Genomic DNA, 23,096 nt, shown 5'->3' with positions numbered 1-23,096 from the left:
TGATCGATATAAAAAATTATACTAATCTAAAGTGAATCCAACATATAATTTAAAGTCATTTTACTAATTAAATAGAAACCCTTATTTAATTAATCGAAGCTTTTCTACCAATTAAAAAAAGAAACAAGAAAGAAAGAAAATCGAAGCTTTTACTTTTATGAATTGAATTAGCTAGCCAAGTCATTGGCTCAAGTAATAAAGCCAATTTCAGGCCAAGGAGAAGCCGTTCGACCTATTTCAACCGAAAGTAACTGTCAGCGGCAACAAATAAGTATTAAATAGAAGCCAACCAACCTGTTGAGTCACAAACTAACAGCCTCAGATACAAATGACAAAACCTAAGTCTGTAGAGAAATCAAGCATTAAATAAATAAATTAATTAATTAATTAAAATAATAAAAAGTTTTATATCCATAATTTCCTTATGCTTTTAAAATGCTAGATGGGGCCCCCGGGACCCCCTTGTCCCATTTTCCACTGCCCCATGTCCCTTAGAACATGGAGGAAATTATGGCACCTTTCTCCCTAATTACTAAATTCTCTCTCTTATCTAATTCCTGATCACTCCACTGCACGACCAGTGACCGGCACCGGGTCGAGTCTCTAACGGAGTCAGAGAGCTAGATCAGGGACAGGCTCTGAGTCGATAGAAACTTTTCAAATGCCATTTGTAATTGTATTTGATATATACGAAATATATATATATATTACGAGAAAATGAAATTACTGATTCCGACTAAAAACCTGTAATTGATTATTTGTCTCTCATCCTCTCTCTCCAGCAGTTTTCCAACCATGAACCAACATGTTCCCATGAATGATAGAACCAACAATATTGCTTGGTCTATTACGAATCAAGACAATCTCATGTGAAGGACCACAAGACTAGCTAGAGTGGGTTATTTGGGAAGAAAAGAAAGGGCAGAAGCAAACAAAGCCACTCCTCCCTTACTTTATATCTCCATAATTGCCCTCTCCCCCTACCAAGTCCAACTATAAAAGCCCGCCCCACAAGTTAACCCACTCTTACAAATTAAGTCATCTCCAAACTTCACATCCCATCCTCCCAAAAAAGACAGAGAAAGAGAAGGGACTGATAGAGGAAGAGTGATATGGAGATTGAATTGGTGAAGTGTGAGTGCTGCGGGCTGAAGGAAGAGTGCACCCAAGACTACATTAGTGAGGTGAAGGCCAAGTTTGATGGCAAATGGCTCTGTGGGCTCTGCTCAGAGGCTGTCAGGGATGAAGTCAGCAGCGGGAAGAAGCCATTTGGGTCAGTCGAAGAGGCTGTCAAGGCTCATATGTCCTTCTGCAGGAAGTACAAGTCAAACCCTGCTTTCCGGGTTGCCGACGGCATGAGGCAGATGCTCCGGAGGCGATCCGGCGATCTATCCTCCTCTTCCTCCTCGTCCCCGACCTCAAAGAAGTACTCTAGGTCCTCCAGCTCGTCCCAAGTGGGCAACGCATCTTCCCTTTCACTCTACTGAACCCCGTCACCGAGTTATCTACGTCTCGTCCAGACCTTATGCCAGTGGACTGGCAGGATACCGGGACATGCTAATCCGACAATGGCGACCGATGGTTGTGAATAATGAAACTGGGGATCTAGTCGAGATCTTTCTTTTTGCGAGGGTACTGATCGAAGATGCTAATTTGTGTAGCCTCTAATGGGATGGATTGAGGAAGAGTTTGGTTTGGGTTTTTTCTTGTACAGAGGGAATGTTAAGTTCAAACAATCAATGGATGCTGCAAAAGGAATTTCATAAGGCTTTGCTTTAAATCTTTCTTCCCAATTCTACATCTTTGCTTCTTCACCTACTTTGTTTCTCTCTCTCTCGCTCTCTCTGATCTCTTATGGCTTACAAGTTTGGGATTTTCAGACAAATTTCCATTTCTTTCTTCCAAAATTTTTCATTTCAATGAGGACACAAAATATAACAGTCTTTATTGGTATAAACTAATTTTCGCTACATCAATTTTATTTTTTTGTTATTTTATCACGAAATGCTTCCAATGACTTTTACATTCTTATAATGCAGATAAACCTTGCTCACATAAAACGCAATTTACCGGCTATACCATTCCTCTTAGTTCTCCTTCCTGTCGATCTTTCACCTGCTATGGAAATGATATAACTTAGATAGCCAAATCATGTACTTTTGTAAAGCTTTCTTTTATGCTGATGTTGCTGTTTTAAGAAGCCTTGCATGGACCTTACCTTTTGTGAAGCTTTCAGCCTTCTCTGTGTCCCACTCCAAATGGCATTTTCTTTCAATTAACAGTTCATTTCTTCCTTTTCTCCCTTTAGCTGAGAAAATAGATCGCCTTTTTTTTCTTTTTAAACAATATTTTTCAATTAACGAGCTTTATTATACTCCTTTATTCAACTTTTCATATCTCTTTACTAACGCATAGGTTTCTCTTATAATCTGAAAAAGAGAAAATCGATGCCGCATAATGCCATTGGTACATCAAGGAAGGACTAGACCAATTGGTGAGGTGGGAGAGTTGCATGCATCTCACTTTTCTTTAGTTCTTTTTATTTTTTAAGATGAAGCGGTAGAAAATCAAGAACATAAGTGCAGGATTTCTTCATTCATTCATTTTCATATATAGACTTACAGGTCAAATATCTACTCCACCTAGAGATGAGCTTTAATTGGGAATCATGACATGGGGCTCCAATGATTGAAACCAAATTGATGAGTCTTTCCACTACAACCAAAGTCGTCTTATTTGACAAAAGCGTAAGGTTAAGGTGATCATCAATCTTGGGCCTTAATAATTGCGGGGGTCGACTTGTAATCATTTAGCTAGGGGCACAATCATTTAAAACAGTACATATTTTGGGCATGTGATGGTCTTTATTGGTTAGTGCCTTAGGGGCTTTCATAATTCATCAAGACGCGGATGACATTCAGTCGTCACAAGATTTTCTAAACACTCTTTGGCATAATTCGGTACGATGAGAGATCGGTGTGTTGAGTATTGTTATAGAAAGTACAACTGACTTCTACGTAAGATCAGAGACGCAAAAAGATTGGTCAACTGGTTGACCATGACGGGGTAAAGGATTTCCGGTTACCCAAGATTTGATGAAACTGCGAATCGATCTTACGATGATCATGTGTGTGAACAAATGGAATCGTTTGAGGCTGGAAGTGCGAAACAGGATGCAACATAAAGCCCTGGTGAATTTCTTTTGAGCAGTAAGCATCAGCCATCAAGGAATTGGTCTTGGAAAGGAAGAACAATTAGAATATAGTGGTGCCATGTGATTGAGGGGGCAATTTCTATTGAGATGACAGAGTTGGCAGTGCCTTGTTTGGGTGCAACCGTCAACGCCAATAATGCGCCTCGGCGTATCGAATAGGATTCTGCATCCAACAGGAGTTGATTACTGAAGAGGCCTTGCACTCATCGTCCGTGAGAAGCTCGACCTTCCCTCGGACTCTCGGTCACATAGGAAATCCACGGTTTCAGGTTCAGCTGCATTATCAACGTTGATTTGACAGTTAACGGCTGTAAGTGATTCCGCATATAGGGATACTGTACGTCGAAAGAATCAGCAATGGTTTTATGTCAAGTGTTAAGAAAATGACGCACAAGCTGGCGACTTGCATAAATGCGTCTATGTACTTGCGAACAATAATGTCAAGTAACAATATATAGGTTTCTGTCCGACATGACAAAATCAGTTTAAGAGAGCTTACTGTATGCCAAACTTGCCGAAGAAGTTTGAGCGAATCGATTCCCGGCTTTGATTGCATTACTAGACAAAGCATCCAATTTTTTTTCTCGTCGAAACCTCCTTTTGCTGCGGAGCGTTCGTCCAGCGTGCTGGATTTAATTATAGAGGCATTAGCATAAGACTGATACTTTAATTTGAAAGACCTTTTGGGAGAGAATAATCGGTGTGATGAAGAAAGACATTGGTCCCAAAAGGGGGCATTTTTTTTTCTTTTGAAGTACGAGGATTTTAGAATAAAATCCAAACAGTGACAAACCAATATCATAGAGTAAATTACCAAAGCCCCCTAAAATATAATTCTTTGCTTTTGGGAAATATTTCTTTATTATTATTATTATTATTATTATTATTTTTCACTATTAAAAGTGAGAAGAAAAAGAAGAGTATAGGCTCGTATTTTTCTGCTATGAAAGAAATCAATTATTCTAATGGATATAAAAAAGGGTGTCAAAGATCCGCCGTAAAAAAATCAAATTTAAAATCTCTTGATTCTGCGTAAGCGATATGTGTTAATGCATTATATTCTCCTTTTCATTCTCATCAAGAAGTCAGCCGATTGCTCCGAAACGGTCGTGAAAATTTCAAGAAGCTCATATAAATATGAATGAGAGTGAAGACGGACAACTTTACGAATTTGCTTGACGAAAATAACACTTACCTGATGCAGTAATTATGATCTTCTCTTGACCCTATTCTGATCGCAATTCCTGAAGGAGGGAGGCAGTGGTGTTCGTTGGTGCGTTTGTTCCTTCAGAGAGAAACAGTGTGATTTCTCCCTCTTGAATGAAGCTACATCAATGAAAAAGAAAAAGAAGAACATAAAATATTAAATGAAAAAGAAAAAAAAGAAAAATGATAAAGCTAAGGGCGTTTACTCTTTGTTTGGTTAAAAAAAGTCAAATGGAGTTATATGCATATTTTGCCAACAAATGAAGCGTAATGCCACAAATCTCATGGATGATCCCCACATTTTACCCTAAATAATATTGTTATCTTTCGCTATGATATGATATGAATTATAATTACGTCAATTTTTAATGGTGTTTTATTAAATGTGAGTATTAGGAGGATTTTTTTCTAGGTGAATAATATCAAGATGATTTCAAGTATATTTTTTAGGATGTTTAACATTTTTGTTCACAATAATATACTCTTTTTTTTTGGACCACAAACATAATATACTCTTTGGGTGTGTGTGATTTATTACATTAACTAGGTAAATACCAGGGAGGATGCCACGGATCAGAAAAAGTTTTTGAATAATTCGGAATGACAAATTTGATCCAATTTTTAGAGTTTTATATTACAATTTAAAAAAGATATGTTTACTTATTTTATTGAAGTGATTAGTCGTGGAGCTAATTTCGATGTAAAGTGTGATCCATATAGATCAAATACCAGATATGATTCATAAATGTATACATAAACGTATTTATACAATTTTATATATAATAAAACTTGGAAAATTGACGTTAGAACTCCTCAAATCATGAGGCGTAATGGAATGGCTAAATTATATTGTTAGCGAGTGGACTTTACTTGCAGTATATAAAAAGAGAAAAATATAATAATAGCACATAAATGAAAATTTTAAAAGCATATGAAAAGTTTTGAAATTATAAAAATAAATTTGGGAGAGAAATTAAGAAATGGAAGAGAAAGTAAGGGGAACGTGGTGGGTTAGGTTTCGACCGACTTGTTTTATTTTATTATAGAATTATAGATAGATAGATAGATGGATCAAATTGTGGAGATATTTCACAGGTAAATTAATTTTAATTTTTTTAACTTACAAAAGTATTTCTCAGGTACCTTAACTAAAAATATTTTTTCAATATTAAGGAGGCTGAAAACCTAATACAATGAATAATAAATTCTAAATAACTAATAAATGGGTACGAATAATCTCACTAAATATCGAATTTTAACTTATAAAAAATATTTATTTAACTTATTATGGGAGGACTAATATTTTCCCATTTTAACGGAAACGTTATCTGTCACTTCCGTCAAACTTGATTGACCGCTTCTAATTCGACCGTTGAAATTCAAATTTTCAAAAAAAAAACGGTCTCCTTCTCTCTCTACTATGCCCCGAAAAAAAAAACAAACCAATATTCCATTCTGTGAATCAGAAGAATCAGAACCTCGACGGAGCCATGAGAACACCAGTCCCTTCAGCCTCGGCCTCGGCATCTTCATCCTCGGCCTCGTCTTCACCACCGAGATCAGGCCCGACTCCTACTGCTACCATGAAGGAGTGCCCGCCGAGCGAGGAGGCTCGAGACAGCAGCTGCTACTACCCAGGTTGCAGAAAGGATGCGAATTGCAGCTGCGAGATGTGCCTTGCAAGTATTAGTGCGACCCTCGATCTCATGCCCTCCAGCTCGCTCACCAAGCTCTCTGCTTGCCGCCCCAGAGGTCATAAGGTAATTAAAACCAAACTAATCTCGTAGCAGTTGTGTCATGGATTTGCATGTCGAATCATCGATCTTTTTCATTTTGAGTCAAAAGGATAGTTGATATTAGGATAACTACACAGTTGAGGACTACTCAATTAAATACTTGTTTCAATGTTCAATTTATGTTCTGATTTATGCCTCAACAATTGAACCAGAACACTCCGGTGTCGTTTGACCCTTCAATCCTCTCCACCCCTACATCGTTCACTCGTACGAATCCTCAGAAATTGGAGTCTCCTGCACTGAGGTCAACAGAAAAAGTGCCCTTGTGTGAGATGAAGGAGAAGAAGGTGAAGAGGGATTGGCGATTCGAGGGTAAGGTCTTGAGGTGGATCTTTGGGTTAATTCTGATTCTGGCCGTGGATTTTGGTATCTCGAGATGGGTTTCAGTCACTTTCAGGCCCAAGCTGTCCGCTGATCTAGTGAGGTATATTGGCGAGAAATCTCGAGTTGAGGATGGTCTAGAGGTGAAGCTAAGGCTGGTGCAGAGGGCATTGCAAGCTTTTGTGGAAGACAATGTTTCAAACTGCAGTGATGCGAACTCCAATTGGCAAATTAGTCAGGTGAGCTACCCTTATCCCAGTCTTTCCCGAAATGTCATCAATTTAATGTTGAAAGGTAGAATTTATTTGATTGTGATGATGCATTTTGTTAGGATGGCCTGCTCGTGAATTCTTGGTGTACTTTGTATAAATCCCATCTAGAGGAAGTGACCATATGGGGGTGGCCTTTACAGACTGCTGGTCTGCTCACTTCAGGATTCTCTTCCCGGTGGTTCACTGTTGTCACAGGAAGAGTTACAGAGGTATATTTTGAGACTTCAGGATCACACGTGTTTTGGTTGTTCAATCAGTTGTCTTTTTTTTTTTTATAGGTAGTTCTTCAATCAGTTGTCGAAGTGTTAATACTTCAATTCGAACTTCTTAAGAGTGCTTTATCTATTTCCTGCAGTGGTCAGGAGGAAACACAGGGTACAAAGTTCGAAAAGCAAACAGTTTGTGGGTGCTGAGAAAATGGGGTGCTTCCATCGTGCAGTTGGATCGAAATACTGTCATTCTTGAGTATAGGAGGAGCTCGATCTTGGATAATCATGGAATTTTTTCAGCTCTATCGAAACTCTTGAAGTATCATATCTCAGGATTAGCAAAGAGAATCAAAAAGAAGTTTTGGTATCTTGCTGCTTCAGGTGTCTCGGGAAACAAACTCAGGAAGCTCAGAAAGGATGGCACCGATGTTCCAACCTAAAGGCTTCATCTTCTCGAAGATAATGTGGAAGTTCTCATTTCTTGTGAGAAGTTTGTCTAGCCATTCTCTTCTGGTAGTCTGTCAGTTGGACAACAGTATAATCAAGAAATGTGATTTGCCCCCTTTTTTGCATAGCAAATGGAAGCTGTGAATGAGTATGTTATGTTAATTTTCGAGCAAGTTGCAGTAATAATGTAAAGACATCGCAATAACTTTCCTGATATTTCGTAGATCAGATCATAAAGCCAAACGAAGTAGCTGATGAATTTTCGTGGAAAATTTTGCACAATAATCAATCACCATAATAATCAGTACAAGAGCATGCACCATCCTTACAACTGTAAAAACGAGTTCGATCTCTGACTATTAATTAATTGTGAATGCACGAAGCAGTGTTTTTCTTTCAGCAAGCCGTAAGCAATAGCCAACTTCTCCTGTGCCAAAGAACCCCTTCTCTTCTCTCTCTCTCTTCCTCCTTTAAAACACTATTTACGCTTGGACAGTACCCGAGCTGCTTCAGCTCCTCGACCACCTGTTCTAACTTCCCGCGAATCTGATCTGTAGATTTGTGCTTCTGATGTTATAGATTCATGCATCTCGCCATCCTATTCAATCCTGCTACAACCTCTCTCCTTCCAAGTCCTTCGTTTTCTCATCAAGTTCCTCATTCTTTCAACGTCTTGCCATCTCTTTTCTTCCATGTTGATGTTCGGTAGGAGCATGGCGCCCCATTGTGATTGGGGTCGAGCCTGGAGAACCTGTTTGGCTGCAAACTCTCCCAATTCCATCTCCCCATGGACCTGACAGGCAGACATCAAGGAGCCCCAGATGACCACATTGGGCATCACGAGCATAGTCTCTATCACCTCGAGAGCCTCTCTAAAGAGACCAGCTCGCCCAAACAGATCCACCATACAACCATAACGCTCGTGCGTAGGCCTGATCTTCTGCTCATTGATCATTGAGTCAAAGATTTTCGACCTTCCTTCACCAACACTGCGTGACTACAAATATAAAGAACCCCGGTGAACGTAATCTCATTCGATTGAAAGTTTTTTTATTTCATTTGACTGAAGAGCCTCAGGGTTGTATTGGCATCCCCATGCATAGCGAAGCCAGTAATCATGCTTGGTCCAAGATATCACATTCTTATTTGAGATCTTCTCAAAAACTATTCTTGCCTCTTCCAAGATCCCACATTTAGCATACATGTAAATAATTGCATTTGTTGACAGGTGAAATTAGAGATAAAAGGGATAGGAAAAAATCCCCGTCAAAAATCGAATATGGAAATTCTTAATTTACAAAGAAGACCATGTGCATCTATATAAACCCTTTTCGTGATCTAAGCTCCCTTTATATGCTATTCAGAGTTACAATTGAGAAATTATCTAGAGCTAGTTATTGCGGAAACATTGAATATATTATCGAAAATGAAATTAAAGGACATAGGAAATTGATGATGATCGATTTTAGGACATCTTTTTTGTTTTTTATTACAAGGGAGACTCATAAGCCTAGTACTACAAAATAAAAATCTTAGTAACTAATAAAGGGTCACGGTTAGTTTCACTTAATATCGAACTTAGAACGTCTTCATTAGTAGTTGAGAACATGAGCCAGCGTGCTACTTTTCTTTTTTATTTTAGGACCTCTTTCTCCCAGCTAAAGGAGCCAGTGATACGACTGTACCAATCTCCTTATCTAATTTAGGACCATTAGGAAAATTGATAATTCTATGATAATACACCTAAAATACATATGTGGTACTTATAAGTATCTACTTGAAAAAATTTCGAGTAAATTACTTATAACTCAAGTAAATTATGTAAAAGCAATTAAATTATTTGAGATAAAGTAATTTACTTGAAAAAATATTAGTAATTTACTTGCATGTATCATACATACATTTTGACATATTCAAAATTGAAAATGAACTCTTTTTTTTCCGGTGAAATTAGAAAAATTACTTTATTTTTTTTCGTTAAAGAAAGACTAGTTCGCCCATACGCCACGCCCCGACCCCGACCCATCGATCTCCCGCTCCTCTTTCTGCCGGGCAGATCATACGTTGCTGGGAAACTGCACGGTGCCCCACTAGAGAATGACCACTCAGTGATCCAGAAATTCTCGCTTCGTGCAAGTTCTCGACAGTACGGAGGAAACTATGAGTTTGAGGGGGATCGTAGGTTCCGCCCCTTGCCACGTGGCAGGTCCTCTAGCGGCAAATAAATACAGCACCGAGCTGTCCCGAGTCCCGACCTGCCACTTCATTAACCCACCTGCCACGTGCGACACTCACCCTGCCGACTGTCACCAGGTCGCCACGTGTCCGGGCCATCCCGCTTCTATATACGCACAGCACAACATGAATACACTCCTCCATAGCAAGTGAAATCACGTTACGTAGCACAGTCATATAATTTGCTGCCGGAGAAATGAGCCATGAACAGCCGAGGATGCCGCAACAGCAGCAGGCTGGGGACCAAGGCCAGGATCAGGACCAGCAGATGAGGCCGCAGGAGCAGCAGGAGGAGGAGGGTGACCAAGGCCACGGTCAGGACCCGGCCATCAAATATGGTGATGTCTTCGACGTGTCAGGGGACCTTGCATCAAGGCCCGTGGCGGCCCGGGATGCAGCCATGATGCAGTCGGCCGAGAACACTATTCTGGGGCAGACTCCGGCTGGTGGGATTGCTGCCGTCATGAGTTCAGTAGCGGGTTGGAATGAGAAGGCCGGCCTGGTGGGCCACGGGGCTGCCTCAGACATAGTAGGGAGGGAGGGTGTCACCGTCACGGAGACAAAGGTTCCCAGCGGCCGTATAGTCACGGAACAAGTTGGTGGCCAAGTTTGTATCTCTATCTCTCTCAAATATCTCCTCATATTTGAACGTAAAACGCAGCAAAGATTACTGAGGCCTACAATTTTGTCATTTCTCGTTCTGTGTTGCTCCATTTGCTTTTTCCTAGGTGGTCGGACAGTATGTACAAGCTCAGCCAGAGCAGGGAGGTGATCGTGGCGGGTCAGTCGAGCAGAGCGCCATAACCATAGGCCAAGCACTGGAGGCAGCAGGCCAAACAGCTGGAGACAAGCCGGTGGAACGGAGCGATGCTGCTGCCATTCTGGCGGCTGAGCAAATGGCTACCGGAAGAAACAACACGATCCCAGGTGGCCTGGCTGCTGCTGCTCAGTCTGCCGCCGCTTTTAATGAGACAACGCTGAGGAAAGAGGACAAGATCAAGATCTCCCAAGTTCTATTGGTAAAAGCTCCTTCGATCATACCTAGATCTAGCTTTGTACCGTGACTAGATGCATAAGATAGTTTATCTCTACATCAAACTTCGACAGGGTGCGAGTGAAAAGTTGGGCGGTGACAGGGTAGCAACTCGACAAGATGCTCTAGGGATCGAAAATGCCGAGCGGTGGAACAACCCTAAGATGGAAGCCCAGCCGGGTGGTGTCGCCGCTTCGGTGGCGGCAGCTGTAAGGATCAATGAGAATCTGAAACTATAATTATATGGCGTACGTTAGTATGTATGTCTGTATGTATTGTAGGGAATGGCGTACGTGTACATGCAGTATGTGTATGTCTAGTGTATGTTGACAAACTATCTGGTTTACTTTTCTTTTTTTCGATAGTGAAACAGGGCCTAAGCCCATTACAAAAGAAAAGAAAAATTACGAATAACAAAAGCGGGTATGGAAGCTCCAACAATATCGCTGAAAAGCAATAGTTCTAATGCAGACGGTGGATACCAAAAGAAATGAAAATTGAAGGGCATCTGCAGAGCCCTTTTGACTATTCAATTTGCACAAGAGTTACTTTTCTATAGGTATGATGTAATACAATATTCTAATCACGATCGAACAAGTCTCGAATGAGATCCACCAGCATAGATAGATGAGGGGCACTTGGGTCCCTACTGAGAATAAGCTTACAAACTATTTCGGAATTTACTTCTACTTTAATATTCCAATAGCCATACTCCGGAGCATACTCCAAACCCGTGAGAACACTAAGCGCTCAGCCACTATAGCGAAAGCTATGCCAATATTTCGAACATAACCGAATAACCACTGACCATCTTTATGGCGCAATAAACACTAAGAGCTCAGCCACTATAGCGGAAAGCTATGCCAATATTTCGAACATAACCGAATAACCACTGACCAAATTTATGGCGCAATAAGCCACCAGCGCCGGCACAATCCAGGTTACCTGAAGAAGCACCATCAGTATTGAGTTTGACATACCCATTCAGTGGCCATTTCCATTTTATCCACCTTCATTCCCGACACCTCTTGGGGGGAAGTGATCGAGGCATCATTCGCTTTAGCGAAGGAGCTGGCAGTCTTCAAAACTACCTCAGTAGTACTGCCCGGCATAGCGAAATTTGGGTCAAGTAGCCGCCTATTTCGCCAAGTCCACAGTAACCAACAACTGACACCAAAAATCATTAGCCAAGGAACATCCCTCCCCCGTATTCATTCTTCTTGCAGATTGGATATAGCCAAAGCCCCAAGTCTTGTGAAAAGAAACAAGGTTGCAAATGCTGAGGAACAAGTCGTGACCACATGTCTCTTGCCAGAGACAGTCATGAACAACATGTAAAGAAGTTTCCACCTGATCCGCACAAAAAGAGCACCCATCCGTCCCAGCTAGATGAATTCGACTACAGTACTCATTTGTTAGCAAGACTAACCAAAGAAATTGTCGGATTCTTTGAGGACCTGACCATTTCCATACATACTTCCATAAAGGATTAGTCACCTGTTCTCCCTCCTGCAACAACAGAAAATATGCTGATCTAGCAGAGAAGAGTCCAGAATTTTCTCTTGACCAAAACAGGCGATCAGGCGCTGCAATTTGCTGTGGGCACGGATTGAAGCCAGCTGCAACAACGTATAATTATCTAGTAAGTTACTGAAAGTGTCCCAACTGCAAGACCCATCAACACGAACAAACTCATTCATTGTTCTGTTTCGTAACTGAGGATGAGCAGGCCCTAAAGGTCGATGTAATAACGCTCCTCCCCCAGGAACCCAGTTGTCCTCCCAAAACGCACCGTAACCCCACGACCAACTGCCCAGGATGCACCATGAGAGACCCTGTTTCCAAACTCTGGAAATACCCTTCCATAACCAAGAATCAGAAGAAGAGAGCAGAAGTTGGAAATCCTCTCCTTCACGATGACGATATTTACTTCGAAGTATTCGAACCCACAGGTGACTAGGGCGTGTAAGATAGCCCCATCCAAGCTTAGCAAGTAATGCCTCGTTAAACTCCTCAATTCTCCGAAGCCCCAAGCCACTGCAATTGCGAGTCGTTAAACTCCTAAATTCTCCGAAGCCCCAAGCCACTGCAATTGTGAGGTTGAGTAACGACATCCCATCGAACAAGGTGGATCTTTCTGCATTCAGCTATATGTCCCATATAAAATTGCGACACAAACTGTCTATAACCCTGCATATCGAGCCGGCAACTTCATGGTGTGCGTCGTCAACATTGGAATACCATGTAAGACCAACTGAGTCAATGTTGCCCGACCCGCTATGGAAAGTGTCGAAGCAGACCATTGCGAGAGTCGTGCTCGAACTCTGTTTAGAACATGCTGAAAATGTTCCCTGCCAACTCTCCCATGAACGATAGCCACACCTAAGTACCGGCCAATTGAAGTGGCAGCCGTGAAACCGCACACTTACAAGATCTGCTCCCTGTATTCCTGAGGTACAGATTTAGAAAAGAAAACCAAAGATTTAGGACGACAGACTTTCTGCCCCGATGCCTCACAAAAACAATGTAGAGCACCCTGAATTCTCATCATCTGGTCCACCGAAGCTTCCGCCAAAAGAAGCAAGTCATCAGCAAACATCAAATGCGATATGGCTGGTCCATGACGTCCCACCTTCATTGGAATCCATAGACCGTAATGGACCACCTCATTGATAAGATGGGCAAGTCTTCCATACAAAGCACAAAGATATAAGGAGAAAGAGGACAACCCTGTCGAATACCGCGATCAGTCGAAACTCCCTGTAGAATCACCATTCCGTAGTACCCTCATAGTCGTGGTAGTAATGCATTCCATAATAATTCTCCTTAAATTAGGAGGCAATCCTGCAAATTCCAAGGTTTCTGCTATAAATGACAATCAAAGTCTGTCATAGGCCTTCTCGAGATCAATTTTGATCAACATAAACTTCTTGCCTGTTTGATACGGCTCATAGTATGCACTAATTCCTGCACAATAACAATATTATCTTGTATGTGGCCTTCCTGGAACAAAACTTACTTGATTTGGAGAAACTAAGTCAGCCATGAACCCCTGAAGCCGATTTGCAATAAGCTTTGTAACGATCTTATAAGCCACATTGCATAAGCTAATGGGACAATAAGTGTATCATTAACTAAAGAGATGGACGCTTTGCCCTAAAAAATATCACGTATAAAGGAGTACACCGACAGACCCACTGCTTCCCAATTATGTTGATAAAACACTACCTGAAATCCATCCGGACCGGGGGCCTTATAGGGCTTCATGTCAAAGAGAGCTTTGAGAATTTCTTCAAGAGAAACCTGTCCATCCAGTGCTCAATGCCACACCCTCCGGAAAACCATTGGGCAACTCAATGCCATTCTCCGTCACTTCCTCAGTATATAATCGGTTAAAATGTTGGAGTGCCATCTGCTTTAGACGTATTGGATCTGATACCCAAGCTCCCGACTCCTCTTTTTAGCTCTAAGATCTCGATTCGTTTTCTATTTATAATGGCTTCCGTGCGGAAATATTTTGTATTCCGATCACCGTCATGGACCCATTGGCAGCGAGATTTCTGAAACCAGAGCATCTCTTCCTGTGCTAAGGTATCCTCCAGTTCTGCTTGAAGTTGAGCTTCCAACTGTATAAGAAACCTATTCGGTTGAATTTGTAGAGCACGTTGAGCCCCTGCAAGATGCGCCATCAATCTCGACTTTCAGCGAATGATGTGACCAAGAGTTTCTTTATTCTAGACTTGGACCTTCTCACAGAAGCAGGCTAAATTAGCTGAAAGGTTCATCGAAAATGACCAAACCGACTGCACTAAATTCGGGAAATCCAGATGAGAATGCCAAGCCGCTAGACACCGAAAGGGTCATTTACCACCAAACCCCCTAGTATCAAGCAGAAGCGGATGATGATCTGATGATTTCACTCTTGGGAGTACTCGTAAAGCTGCATCCGGGAAGAGAGTGCGGCAAGCCGCATTGCAAACAGCTCTATCAAGCCGCTTGAGCACCTATTCATATCCCCGAGTTGCTGGTCCTTGCCATGTGAAGCGAGGTCCATTGCCTCGAGGACCTCACGGAACTGGAAAGTCGGAGTTGGATTGAAAGGAGCTCCCCCACGTTTCTCATTAGCTTACAAGATTTCACTAAAATCTCCAATAACGAGCCATGGCATCGAAATGTGCTGGGCGCACCCCACCAGAAAATCCCACAAAGCACGCCTACGGGCTTCCACAGGATGACCTGTATATGGCAGTAAGTAACCAATATTTCTGATTTCCCTCCACGTGCAAATGAATAGCTTGATCATGACGATGAACAATTGAGATTTGAACCTGTGTCGAGTTCCAGAAGACCCAAATGCCACTGGAGAAACCATGTGCTTCCTCTCTAATAACCGAGAATCCCCTGAATCTACAACAAACTCTGTCTGCAATTAGACTGCTAATATGCGATTCAAAAATAACAAAAATATTCGGTTTATCAGAGCGCATGTACTCCTTTGCATCACGAACAAACCTCCTATCCCCCGTGCCACGACAATTCCAGCTAAAAACATGCATAATAACAGAAATAATATAAAGAAAGACTACATTAATCCTTCATGTCGCCCAAGTGGACATCCTGATGTATAAGAACACTTTCACCCGAATTTGGTCACCCCTGGACATTGAGAGTCCGGTACCTGCTCCTCAATACTAGATTGAGACATTGACACATCCCTGCAACCAGTTTCCAGTGTTTCCTGAATATGGAGAACAGGATCGGGTGGCTTCAGGTACTTAGGTTCAAGACCTTTGGCCCATAGAGCAACTTGGCCCGGAGCCTCAGTTTCCATGGCACAAGCTGCAGTGGGAATATTTCCCACCCCTGAAGGTTCCTTAGAATCGGACCCGTGACTGGAGTGGGAAATAAGGTGCACGGCTGCACCTGGAGGAACTGCAGAAGATTCTTCCATCGCCACCTTCTTATGTCCTCCATTTAGTGTAGATGCAGCCCCATTATTCTGCTCTCCGACTAGACCGACTTGGTTCCTGCGTAGTAGAAATTTCTGAGTCTCCGTGAGAGACTGTGAGCCCTGACCATGCACTTTCTTCGGGATATGAAAATGGGCTTGAGTAACCTTCTGTTTACCAGATTGTGTCGGGCCTCTCTCAGGCTGGTTTTTGACTCAACTAGCTTGATGCCGGCCTTGAACCTGTTTAGCTAAATCACTCCCACTTCCCACCACTCCCGCTTGTGCAGAAGGAGTCACCATACCATTATGCAGTTCCCCAACATCCTCTCTATCCGCCCCCAAAACGGCAAAGCGTGATCCCCTTGAAACTTCTGTCCCTTTGGAAGCATCGTCAACTCCCCTTATTCCTAGTTGCACCACCCGATCCACTCGTAGATCTCCTCCTCGGTTTCTGCACTAGCATCCAAGGACCACAAGGATCAGATAATGGAGGATTAGTTGCAGACCCCGTAGAGACAGCAACGCCCTCAACAACAGTAGAATGCTTGGTTTGATCCACTTGTCCAACATTTTGAGCATGAAGGTTCTCCCATGGCACTTCCTTAGAGCCGAAGATTTGTTCCACACCAGGCTCCTTCAAGGGACAAAGGTCATGCTTATGACCATATCGGCCACACTTGAAACAGACAAGAAGGATGCCTTCATACTCCACACGGTAACGCTTACCACGTAAATAAAACTTCACTCGAAGTCGCCTAGTCAAATTGACTTCCACACAAAGACATGCGAAATTGTCCTTCTCAAATGCCTTAGTATTGAAATCAATCTTAAGGGCTTTACCAAGATGATTACCAACCTCTTACAGCCCTTCCTCATTATAATACTCCATGGAGAAAAATGGGATCCGTGCCCTAAAACAGTCCTGTCAATTAGAGTTTCCATTGGATCGAAATCCGGTACCCATTCCCGCATCGATAAATAATGACCAAGCACAGTCCACGGGCCTTCATTCAGAGCAAATCATCAAGATTTCCAAACTTGACTAAGAAATAGTCGTGTCCCAAACGTATCACTTTCATGTCCCCTTAGGCTTCACAGGAATTCCAGCCTTTTCCCGAGATACATGTAGCCCAAATCGACGTCCAAGGACCTTCATGATCAAGGAACTCCATTATGGAGCCTGAAACCGCTTGAGTTGCTCCTTGGAGAAAGGAATGGTAGGACAAACCACCATATCATCCTCGGCATCATCCTCTTCATCGCTCGGCTCGAACTCCTCAATTCCTTTTCCTGTGAACAACTCGAATTGGGGAAGACATCCTCTATAGCATCATCGACCCCTAGCACAGAGTCCTTATAGGACCGTTTGGGTGGAGCCGGTCCCCCATCAACCCCACGTTAGTGCCATCTGATTGCCTCAATAGACCCTCCCCCTGAGAAGGGTTTGGAATCTCCTTGGTGTGAATCACAGTCTTCCCAAACGGTGCTTCTCCCTCAGAAGGGATCCGAAGAACCATCCATCTTGGGGCGCTTCTTCGTCCGACGAGCATCCTCTGGAGAGAGTGAGTCCACTTTCTCCATCGAAGAAGAGTCATCAGAGGCAACAAAAGGCCGGTCACCACCTGGCAGAGCGGGTGGTTCCAGTTCAAGGTCCATACATAACCGTCAACAAGCAAAACAACTATCCTAACTGCTGCAGAGAAAAAACTACCACACTTCAAACCCAGCTTTTTCACTCTTTTCATTCTGGTTTACTTTTGTTTGGCAAGAAGTTGTTCCTTTTGTGTTGTCGGAATATCCCGTACGAGGGGGTGAGTCTGAACTATGTCCTTCATGTCTTATGGAAATGAATGTTTCATGGTTAATTATGACCATCTTACTAGACTGACTAGCTAGTCTATCCAAGCTAGAATATTGTCAATCATAATTTTTGTTCTATCTTTTTATTTTTGTTGGTCGAGAAGATGGTACGGTGTAGTGATGTTGATCATCATCTAGGACAACAAATATGTACGGTGACTCATCCTGATAATATATATTCTAATGAATATAATTGTTTCAGATGGTTCGACGAATTTTTTTTTTAAAAAAAAGATTTTGAGTTTGAAGGCTTTCGAATTGATAAAATTTTATGATTAGGAAACCTTATATTTTTAGTGGAGATGAAGATACAATGCAATGATGTTCAACGTACTTAATCATTGTGGATTGATTCAGACAGCCAGTACTTTTCTTTTAAAGCAAATTTCAAGTTGGAGAATCGTGAATTAAAAAATTTACAATCAAGGAAAGCTTCATCACTTAGTGTGATTATCGGCTCGAACTTGAATCAATCAGATTGTTTGTGCACCTAGCAAGTACTTTGCAGTTTACACTCCTCTCTACTCCTACGCAAGTCTTCCTACGTACGAGAAGATGCGAAATACTTTGAGAATGGACTAACATTAACGGGCCAATAGGCCCAACATGAGCTGGTGTAGATGGGCCGCTGTAATCTTCAAAAGCCAAAATGACTTCTTTTCGGCTCTGCCAATTGCCAAAAGCTCTTATCCATTCCCAAAGGACACCGCCACAAACGCGCCCCTAAAGAGGAAATGGTATTCTCCTTGTCAATGAGATTCCCGGCAACCCCGCCGGCACAGCTGCCGGTGCCCCTCTGGCGCCTAGGACCTCCGCGGGTCAGTCTCAGCACCGTCCTTGGCTGCACCCACCGTCGTACTCGGATCCGGACCACTTTCAGGGCTGTAGAAGAGAGCAAGGAGAGCGCGGAATCGGAGGCGGAAACTCCTGGGAGCAGCGTCCCCGGAGAACCGGCGGGCCCACTGCCGAGACCTCGGCGGGACCGAGCTGAGCGAGCTCGGTGCGGAGATAAAGAGAGCGATGGAGCAGAGGAAGGAGAAGGCGGAGACCAACCTGCTGAGCGGGGTCGGGGAGGAGGTGAGGGAGATCGAGTGGCCGGCGTTCGGGAAGGTGCTGGGGACGACGGGAGTGGTCCTGGGGGTCATTGCTGGGTCGAGCGTGGCCCTGCTGACCGTCAACGCCGTCCTCGCCGAGCTGTCCGATAAGGTCTTCGCCGGGAAGGGCATTCAAGATTTCTTCGGGTGAGGGTAGGGGCAGAATGGGAATAATGACCATCTTCGCAAGGGCAGTGGCGGTCCAAGTGGCGAACAGAAGTGGAGTTTTAGGAAATTCCTTTTGGGCCCCCGATTTGTTTTTTCATTTTTTTTTTAGGGGAGGGTTTTGGAAATTTTGTATAAAGATTATATATCTGTGTAATTTAAGTAAAAGATTTTCAGGCAAAATTGCAAAGCACTTGGTTGCCTCACCATCCTGTGATTCTTTACATGACAATTTCTTGAATAACCTCCGGAGTAGAGCTTAATCAGTAATTTAATTAAACGATTTCAGATAACATATTTTAGTGATAAGTTAATCCATTTATGGGAAAAGCTAAAAGATCAAACGGTGTGACATTATCTCAAATACAAGAGAAGTTTGTTTTTTTATCTTTTTTATTCAGATATAAAACTAAAAGTTCTTTTACCAGAAAAAAAAACGACAGAAAATTTCGAGAAGTTTATACAAAGCACCTTTTATTTTCCTCTATATATTTATATATATTAACCAAGTAATGGGAGCAACTAGCAATTTCAAGGGTCTCCCCGGAAATACATGTAAAATGGAGGGGGCCTCATGAAATCCCATCAAATTGACTATTTTGACCTTCATCCAAGTTATCGACCATATATGAAAGAAACAAGAGAGAGTTCAGCTTTTCTTCTGATTGGATTCAGAAGAACGCGAGAGGGGAAGCCCATAAGAAGGTTAGGGATCATCTCCTTCATCTTCCGTCCTCCGACAGTTCTTGCTCATGGAGTTAAAACAATCTCTCTGTACTTTCTTATCTTTCCTATGATTTCCATATGCGACTTCCCCTCTTTCCTTTCCATGTGTTGGTATCGTCCGTTTTGTTTTCAATTAATTTCAACATCTTCTTCTATTAGACGGGAATTTAGGACTTGGTATCAGATGTCTTGAAAGTTACTTCCCTCGTGCTTGTGGGATTTGCAAGAGATTTGAAAATGTGGCTACCACTTTGCAGGATGCTGCTTTATGAATCCACATTGGAAGTTTGAGATTATTGTTAAAGGAACAGGAGGAAAAGACATGGCTGTTGTTCTTGCAGCAGCAAAGGTTGTCCCCTCCCCCCTTTTTGGAATTGCAGGGAAAAGCTCGAAACTTGAGATTGAACGTAAGTACTGGACTTCTTGTTAATCGCCGTTAATCTCTTGCTTACTCATCGATCGACAATGGCATCGATCGACAATATGTCATGTTAGTGGATCGAAAGCAAATGTCTTTGTGCCTTGTACTTATACTTGAGTATTGGGCCTAGTTTGACGTTGGCATCACATTCCTTACAATGTTCTAGTAACAGAGTTTCATTCATTCTGAAAAAAAAAAAAAAAAAAAAAAAAAAAAAGACACTTCAGGTCTTGGGAGATAGAGTTCGAGTTGCTTTTTATATTAAAAGAAAATTGGTCATGCTTTGGCTAGTATGTACGCAAATAGACTGCAGAAGCGCAATGTAGCCAAAGACCACAATTCGTCGATTTTATCGTGGCGCTCCTCTTTGTTTGTTGCCATTGCAAGACTAAGCTAGTTTCTTGTTCTGTTCAGCCGATGGTTCTTATTTGTTGTTTCTTCTTGACTGAGTTCTCTATTTGTCAGGTAAGCTACAATGTAGGTCTCCAATAGTGTCATACTCTCACGACTCGCCACCAACTCGCCGGGATGTTGTACTTGGCGGTGGTTCCATTTTCACACTTACGACCTTGAGTTGCATCTTTAGTCCATTGAAGGTTTTAGCTGCAGAAAAGAGCACTCAGGAAGAAGAAGAAGATAAAGGAGTGATTGGAGCCGTCAAATCACTGTTTGATCCTAATGAGAAGACCAAATCAGGCAAAGTATTGCCTAAGGCTTACTTAAAGTCGGCAAGAGAAGTCGTGAAGAATCTGCGTGAGTCTCTGCAAGAGGATCCCAAGGACGTCGTTAAGTTTAGAAGGACTGCAGATGCTGCGAAGGAGTCGATTCGGGATTATCTGGGTAACTGGACGGGACAACAGACTGTTGCCCGGGAGGTAGAATCATTACACTTTGACAGGTTTCTATCACGATGGAAACCCATAAGGGTTATTTGAATCGTTTTTCTTACTGTGATTCTTTGTGGCTTCTCCTGCAGGAATCGTACGTTATACTGGAGAGAGCAATACGATCTCTTGCCAGTTTCTACTCGAAGGCAGGCCCATCTGCCCCGCTTCCTGATGAGGTTAAGTCGGAAATACTAGATGATCTGAGTTCAGCTGAGGAATTCTTGTAGGATAACAGCTCCATTCTACAATGTACAGCTTAAATTTAGTTTTGTTCTTCAGGCATTGGATATATATCTTCATGTTGACAATTCATGGATCTATTTCATAAATCCGGAGTCTTCTTCGCAGTGCTTTACTTATCAGAAAACTTGGGAGTTCTTCCGGCCTGAGAGGTCGCTATGATATATACACATGTTAGGAATTGTAATTCTCAAAAGGATGAGCTCTTTCAGTTCATCCGTTTACCTAAAAAACTGGCAGCCACCGGCAATGCGGTCCCTCTCACTCCTAAAAAATTAAATTAAAAAAAATAAAAAAAAAGTGATCGGACTACATTTGGGGAAAAGAAAAAAAAAGCAACATACAACAAGCACAAGAGAATAGCATAAATCCACAATTCCTCTGCATGGACATTAATCTCGACTTCGATGTCCAGGGAAGAGCATTTCACCTCTTAATGATCGCCTGCATCCCCAGAAATCCAGAACCTGTACTCACAGCGATCGCAACTGTTGCCTTCTGCCATACTGCTCCCCGTTGGTGGTTCATCAAGGTAGTCTCCGAGCCTTTGAAATCCATGCCTCCGCTTCAGCTTCCGGATCTTGCAATAGACGTAGGGGACGATTCCCGTGTAGTTTTCCATTTCCTGAGACGGGACGATAGCCGTGCCTGCGATCTCCGGGGCTGTCGTGCAGTTTGCCCTGTTGTGCTTTGCTGGAGCTTTCTATCGGGATAATAGTGAAGGCGGGAAAGTTAGTTTGGAGCTATTGGCAGCACGGTTTTTCAGTGGAAGACTCCTCCGGAAGTACTATTATTACTTAACTAATTTTAGTTTCCGTATAAATCCGGACAGGAAAATTCTTTTAACAAAAAAAGGAAATTTGGTAGAGGACGTTTTTGGCAAGATAAAATGCTCGCCAATAAATGCTCTATCCCAAAAAAAATTACTACCAGAACTTCTCGCTTCAATCTATTCACGGAACACAAATTCGGTATCGACAAGATTGTATTTGAACTAGTTATAATAGTTCGATCGACCAAACATTTGTTTCCGCAGCTTCCTAATGTATGCTTTTCCATTTCGTTCGCATGTCAATCTTCTGGCTATATGTTTCTGCAATTACTACAGGAGATAAGCTGCAACTGCAATGTCGAATACTGTCATGCCCTCGGAATTCACGAACAACTTGACAGGGCTTTATACGTTGCACATCTTTGGTCCTACTTAAGGTTTTAGAACTTGAAGAGGGCATTTACCAAAAAAAGAAGATAGAATGAATAGATTCATCGAAGCGCTGTCGCAAAGACCCTGCTCAAATCTCCATCCTCAGAATGAACAGAAAGGAAACTAACGCGGATTAGTTCAAGCGGTAGGCGCTTGTTCCCTTAAGGAAAGTATCGAGTTCAAATATTGTGAATGGAAAAAATTCACGCTGGAAAAAACTTTACCCCTTAATGAACTGAACCAACTTGACCGTACTAGTAGGAATCCATCGGACTTTCAAATACCAAGGTGCACACCGAAAAAGAAAGAACACAAAGGAGCATAAGACGATTAATCCCAAGTTATTGATCCGACTGAATCCGAATCTCCTTGAACTATTCACCCTAGCACATTGCACCCTCGCTTTCCGTAAGTAGAGGTGGCATTCCGCCACTTTCTCAATATGATAACTGCAAAACCTGCAACTCGGAACCTACTTCCCCGACTGCTCTGACTATTAACGGCCGTAGTGCGTGGATGCTCCTCATCGACCCCAAGCTGCCGAAATCCCTGCATACATTTTACTGGTTCAACCTTGTAACAGATGAACGGAATAATGCCCGTATAACTCTCCTTGGCTTGCCCTCGCTGCATTTTGATTGTATGATCATGTTCGACCATGGTGATGTCTCCAGCGGGCTTTATCAGAATAAATAGTCGGAGCCGGCAAGTCAGTGAAGAGCATGCTTGCACGTCCTTTATGGAAGATGTGCAAGCCACCAAGAACGAGAGATTCCAATGGAGATCAAGCAGAATTCCTCATTTATTAAAGAAAA

The 23,096-nt window shown here is 42.4% G+C and overlaps 5 protein-coding genes and 1 long non-coding RNA gene across 7 annotated transcripts; 5 read left to right on the top strand and 1 right to left on the bottom strand.

The window, feature by feature from the left end:
- Window positions 1-1,012: 1,012 nt before the first annotated feature.
- Window positions 1,013-1,798, top strand: LOC116194199. Its single transcript, XM_031522950.1, has one exon. It carries the CDS (start codon window positions 1,113-1,115, stop codon window positions 1,485-1,487), a length of 375 nt encoding a protein of 124 aa, XP_031378810.1. The 5' UTR covers window positions 1,013-1,112; the 3' UTR covers window positions 1,488-1,798.
- Window positions 1,799-5,837: 4,039 nt separating this feature from the next.
- LOC116194813 lies at window positions 5,838-7,661 on the top strand. Of its 2 annotated transcripts, none has more exons than XM_031523709.1 (4): window positions 5,838-6,180; window positions 6,369-6,776; window positions 6,950-7,018; window positions 7,165-7,661. In XM_031523709.1, exons 1-4 carry the CDS (start codon window positions 5,911-5,913, stop codon window positions 7,456-7,458), a joined length of 1,041 nt encoding a protein of 346 aa, XP_031379569.1. In that variant the 5' UTR covers window positions 5,838-5,910; the 3' UTR covers window positions 7,459-7,661. The 2 variants fall into 2 exon arrangements, with proteins under 2 accessions (XP_031379569.1, XP_031379568.1); XM_031523708.1 differs by having other exon boundaries at window positions 5,846-6,180; window positions 6,869-7,018.
- Window positions 7,662-9,829: 2,168 nt separating this feature from the next.
- LOC116196502 (late embryogenesis abundant protein D-34-like) lies at window positions 9,830-11,131 on the top strand. The gene is made up of 3 exons (XM_031526248.1): window positions 9,830-10,307; window positions 10,429-10,719; window positions 10,808-11,131. Exons 1-3 carry the CDS (start codon window positions 9,897-9,899, stop codon window positions 10,970-10,972), a joined length of 867 nt encoding a protein of 288 aa, XP_031382108.1. The 5' UTR covers window positions 9,830-9,896; the 3' UTR covers window positions 10,973-11,131.
- A 65-nt stretch (window positions 11,132-11,196) lies between these two features.
- LOC116196505 lies at window positions 11,197-17,501 on the bottom strand. The gene is made up of 2 exons (XR_004154838.1): window positions 13,962-17,501; window positions 11,197-13,700 (listed from the first exon to the last, which is right to left on the bottom strand). It is a non-coding gene; the product is annotated as an uncharacterized LOC116196505 (long non-coding RNA).
- Window positions 17,502-18,225: 724 nt separating this feature from the next.
- On the top strand, window positions 18,226-19,027 carry LOC116196504 (preprotein translocase subunit SECE1). Its single transcript, XM_031526250.1, is given in 2 exon segments — window positions 18,226-18,506; window positions 18,508-19,027. Coding segments are annotated over 2 exon segments (510 nt in total). The 5' UTR covers window positions 18,226-18,278; the 3' UTR covers window positions 18,790-19,027.
- Window positions 19,028-19,540: 513 nt separating this feature from the next.
- On the top strand, window positions 19,541-21,193 carry LOC116196503 (photosystem II D1 precursor processing protein PSB27-H2, chloroplastic). Its single transcript, XM_031526249.1, has 4 exons — window positions 19,541-19,560; window positions 19,787-19,936; window positions 20,416-20,825; window positions 20,927-21,193. Exons 2-4 carry the CDS (start codon window positions 19,798-19,800, stop codon window positions 21,062-21,064), a joined length of 687 nt encoding a protein of 228 aa, XP_031382109.1. The 5' UTR covers window positions 19,541-19,560; window positions 19,787-19,797; the 3' UTR covers window positions 21,065-21,193.
- Window positions 21,194-23,096: the final 1,903 nt, after the last annotated feature.

Source organism: Punica granatum, chromosome 2 (genome assembly GCF_007655135.1).
Source record: "Punica granatum isolate Tunisia-2019 chromosome 2, ASM765513v2, whole genome shotgun sequence".
NCBI classification, from domain to species: domain Eukaryota; kingdom Viridiplantae; phylum Streptophyta; class Magnoliopsida; order Myrtales; family Lythraceae; genus Punica; species Punica granatum.
Note: the sequence above shows the minus strand (reverse complement) of the source record. Positions and strands in the feature narration are given on the sequence as shown.

What these genes read in the sequence shown, in the direction of transcription:
- LOC116196502 (XM_031526248.1), top strand. Translation starts at nt 9,897, where the DNA reads ATGAGCCATGAACAGCCGAGGATGCCGCAACAGCAGCAGGCTGGGGAC. An exon ending in CGGAACAAGTTGGTGGCCAA is followed by an intron (nt 10,308 to 10,428) that starts GTTTGTATCTCT and finishes GCTTTTTCCTAG; the next exon opens with GTGGTCGGACAGTATGTACA. An exon ending in AGATCTCCCAAGTTCTATTG is followed by an intron (nt 10,720 to 10,807) that starts GTAAAAGCTCCT and finishes AAACTTCGACAG; the next exon opens with GGTGCGAGTGAAAAGTTGGG.
- LOC116194813 (XM_031523708.1), top strand. Translation starts at nt 5,911, where the DNA reads ATGAGAACACCAGTCCCTTCAGCCTCGGCCTCGGCATCTTCATCCTCG. An exon ending in GCCGCCCCAGAGGTCATAAG is followed by an intron (nt 6,181 to 6,368) that starts GTAATTAAAACC and finishes CAATTGAACCAG; the next exon opens with AACACTCCGGTGTCGTTTGA. An exon ending in TCACAGGAAGAGTTACAGAG is followed by an intron (nt 7,019 to 7,164) that starts GTATATTTTGAG and finishes TATTTCCTGCAG; the next exon opens with TGGTCAGGAGGAAACACAGG.
- LOC116196503 (XM_031526249.1), top strand. Translation starts at nt 19,798, where the DNA reads ATGAATCCACATTGGAAGTTTGAGATTATTGTTAAAGGAACAGGAGGA. An exon ending in CTCGAAACTTGAGATTGAAC is followed by an intron (nt 19,937 to 20,415) that starts GTAAGTACTGGA and finishes TCTATTTGTCAG; the next exon opens with GTAAGCTACAATGTAGGTCT. An exon ending in AACAGACTGTTGCCCGGGAG is followed by an intron (nt 20,826 to 20,926) that starts GTAGAATCATTA and finishes CTTCTCCTGCAG; the next exon opens with GAATCGTACGTTATACTGGA.
- LOC116194199 (XM_031522950.1), top strand. Translation starts at nt 1,113, where the DNA reads ATGGAGATTGAATTGGTGAAGTGTGAGTGCTGCGGGCTGAAGGAAGAG.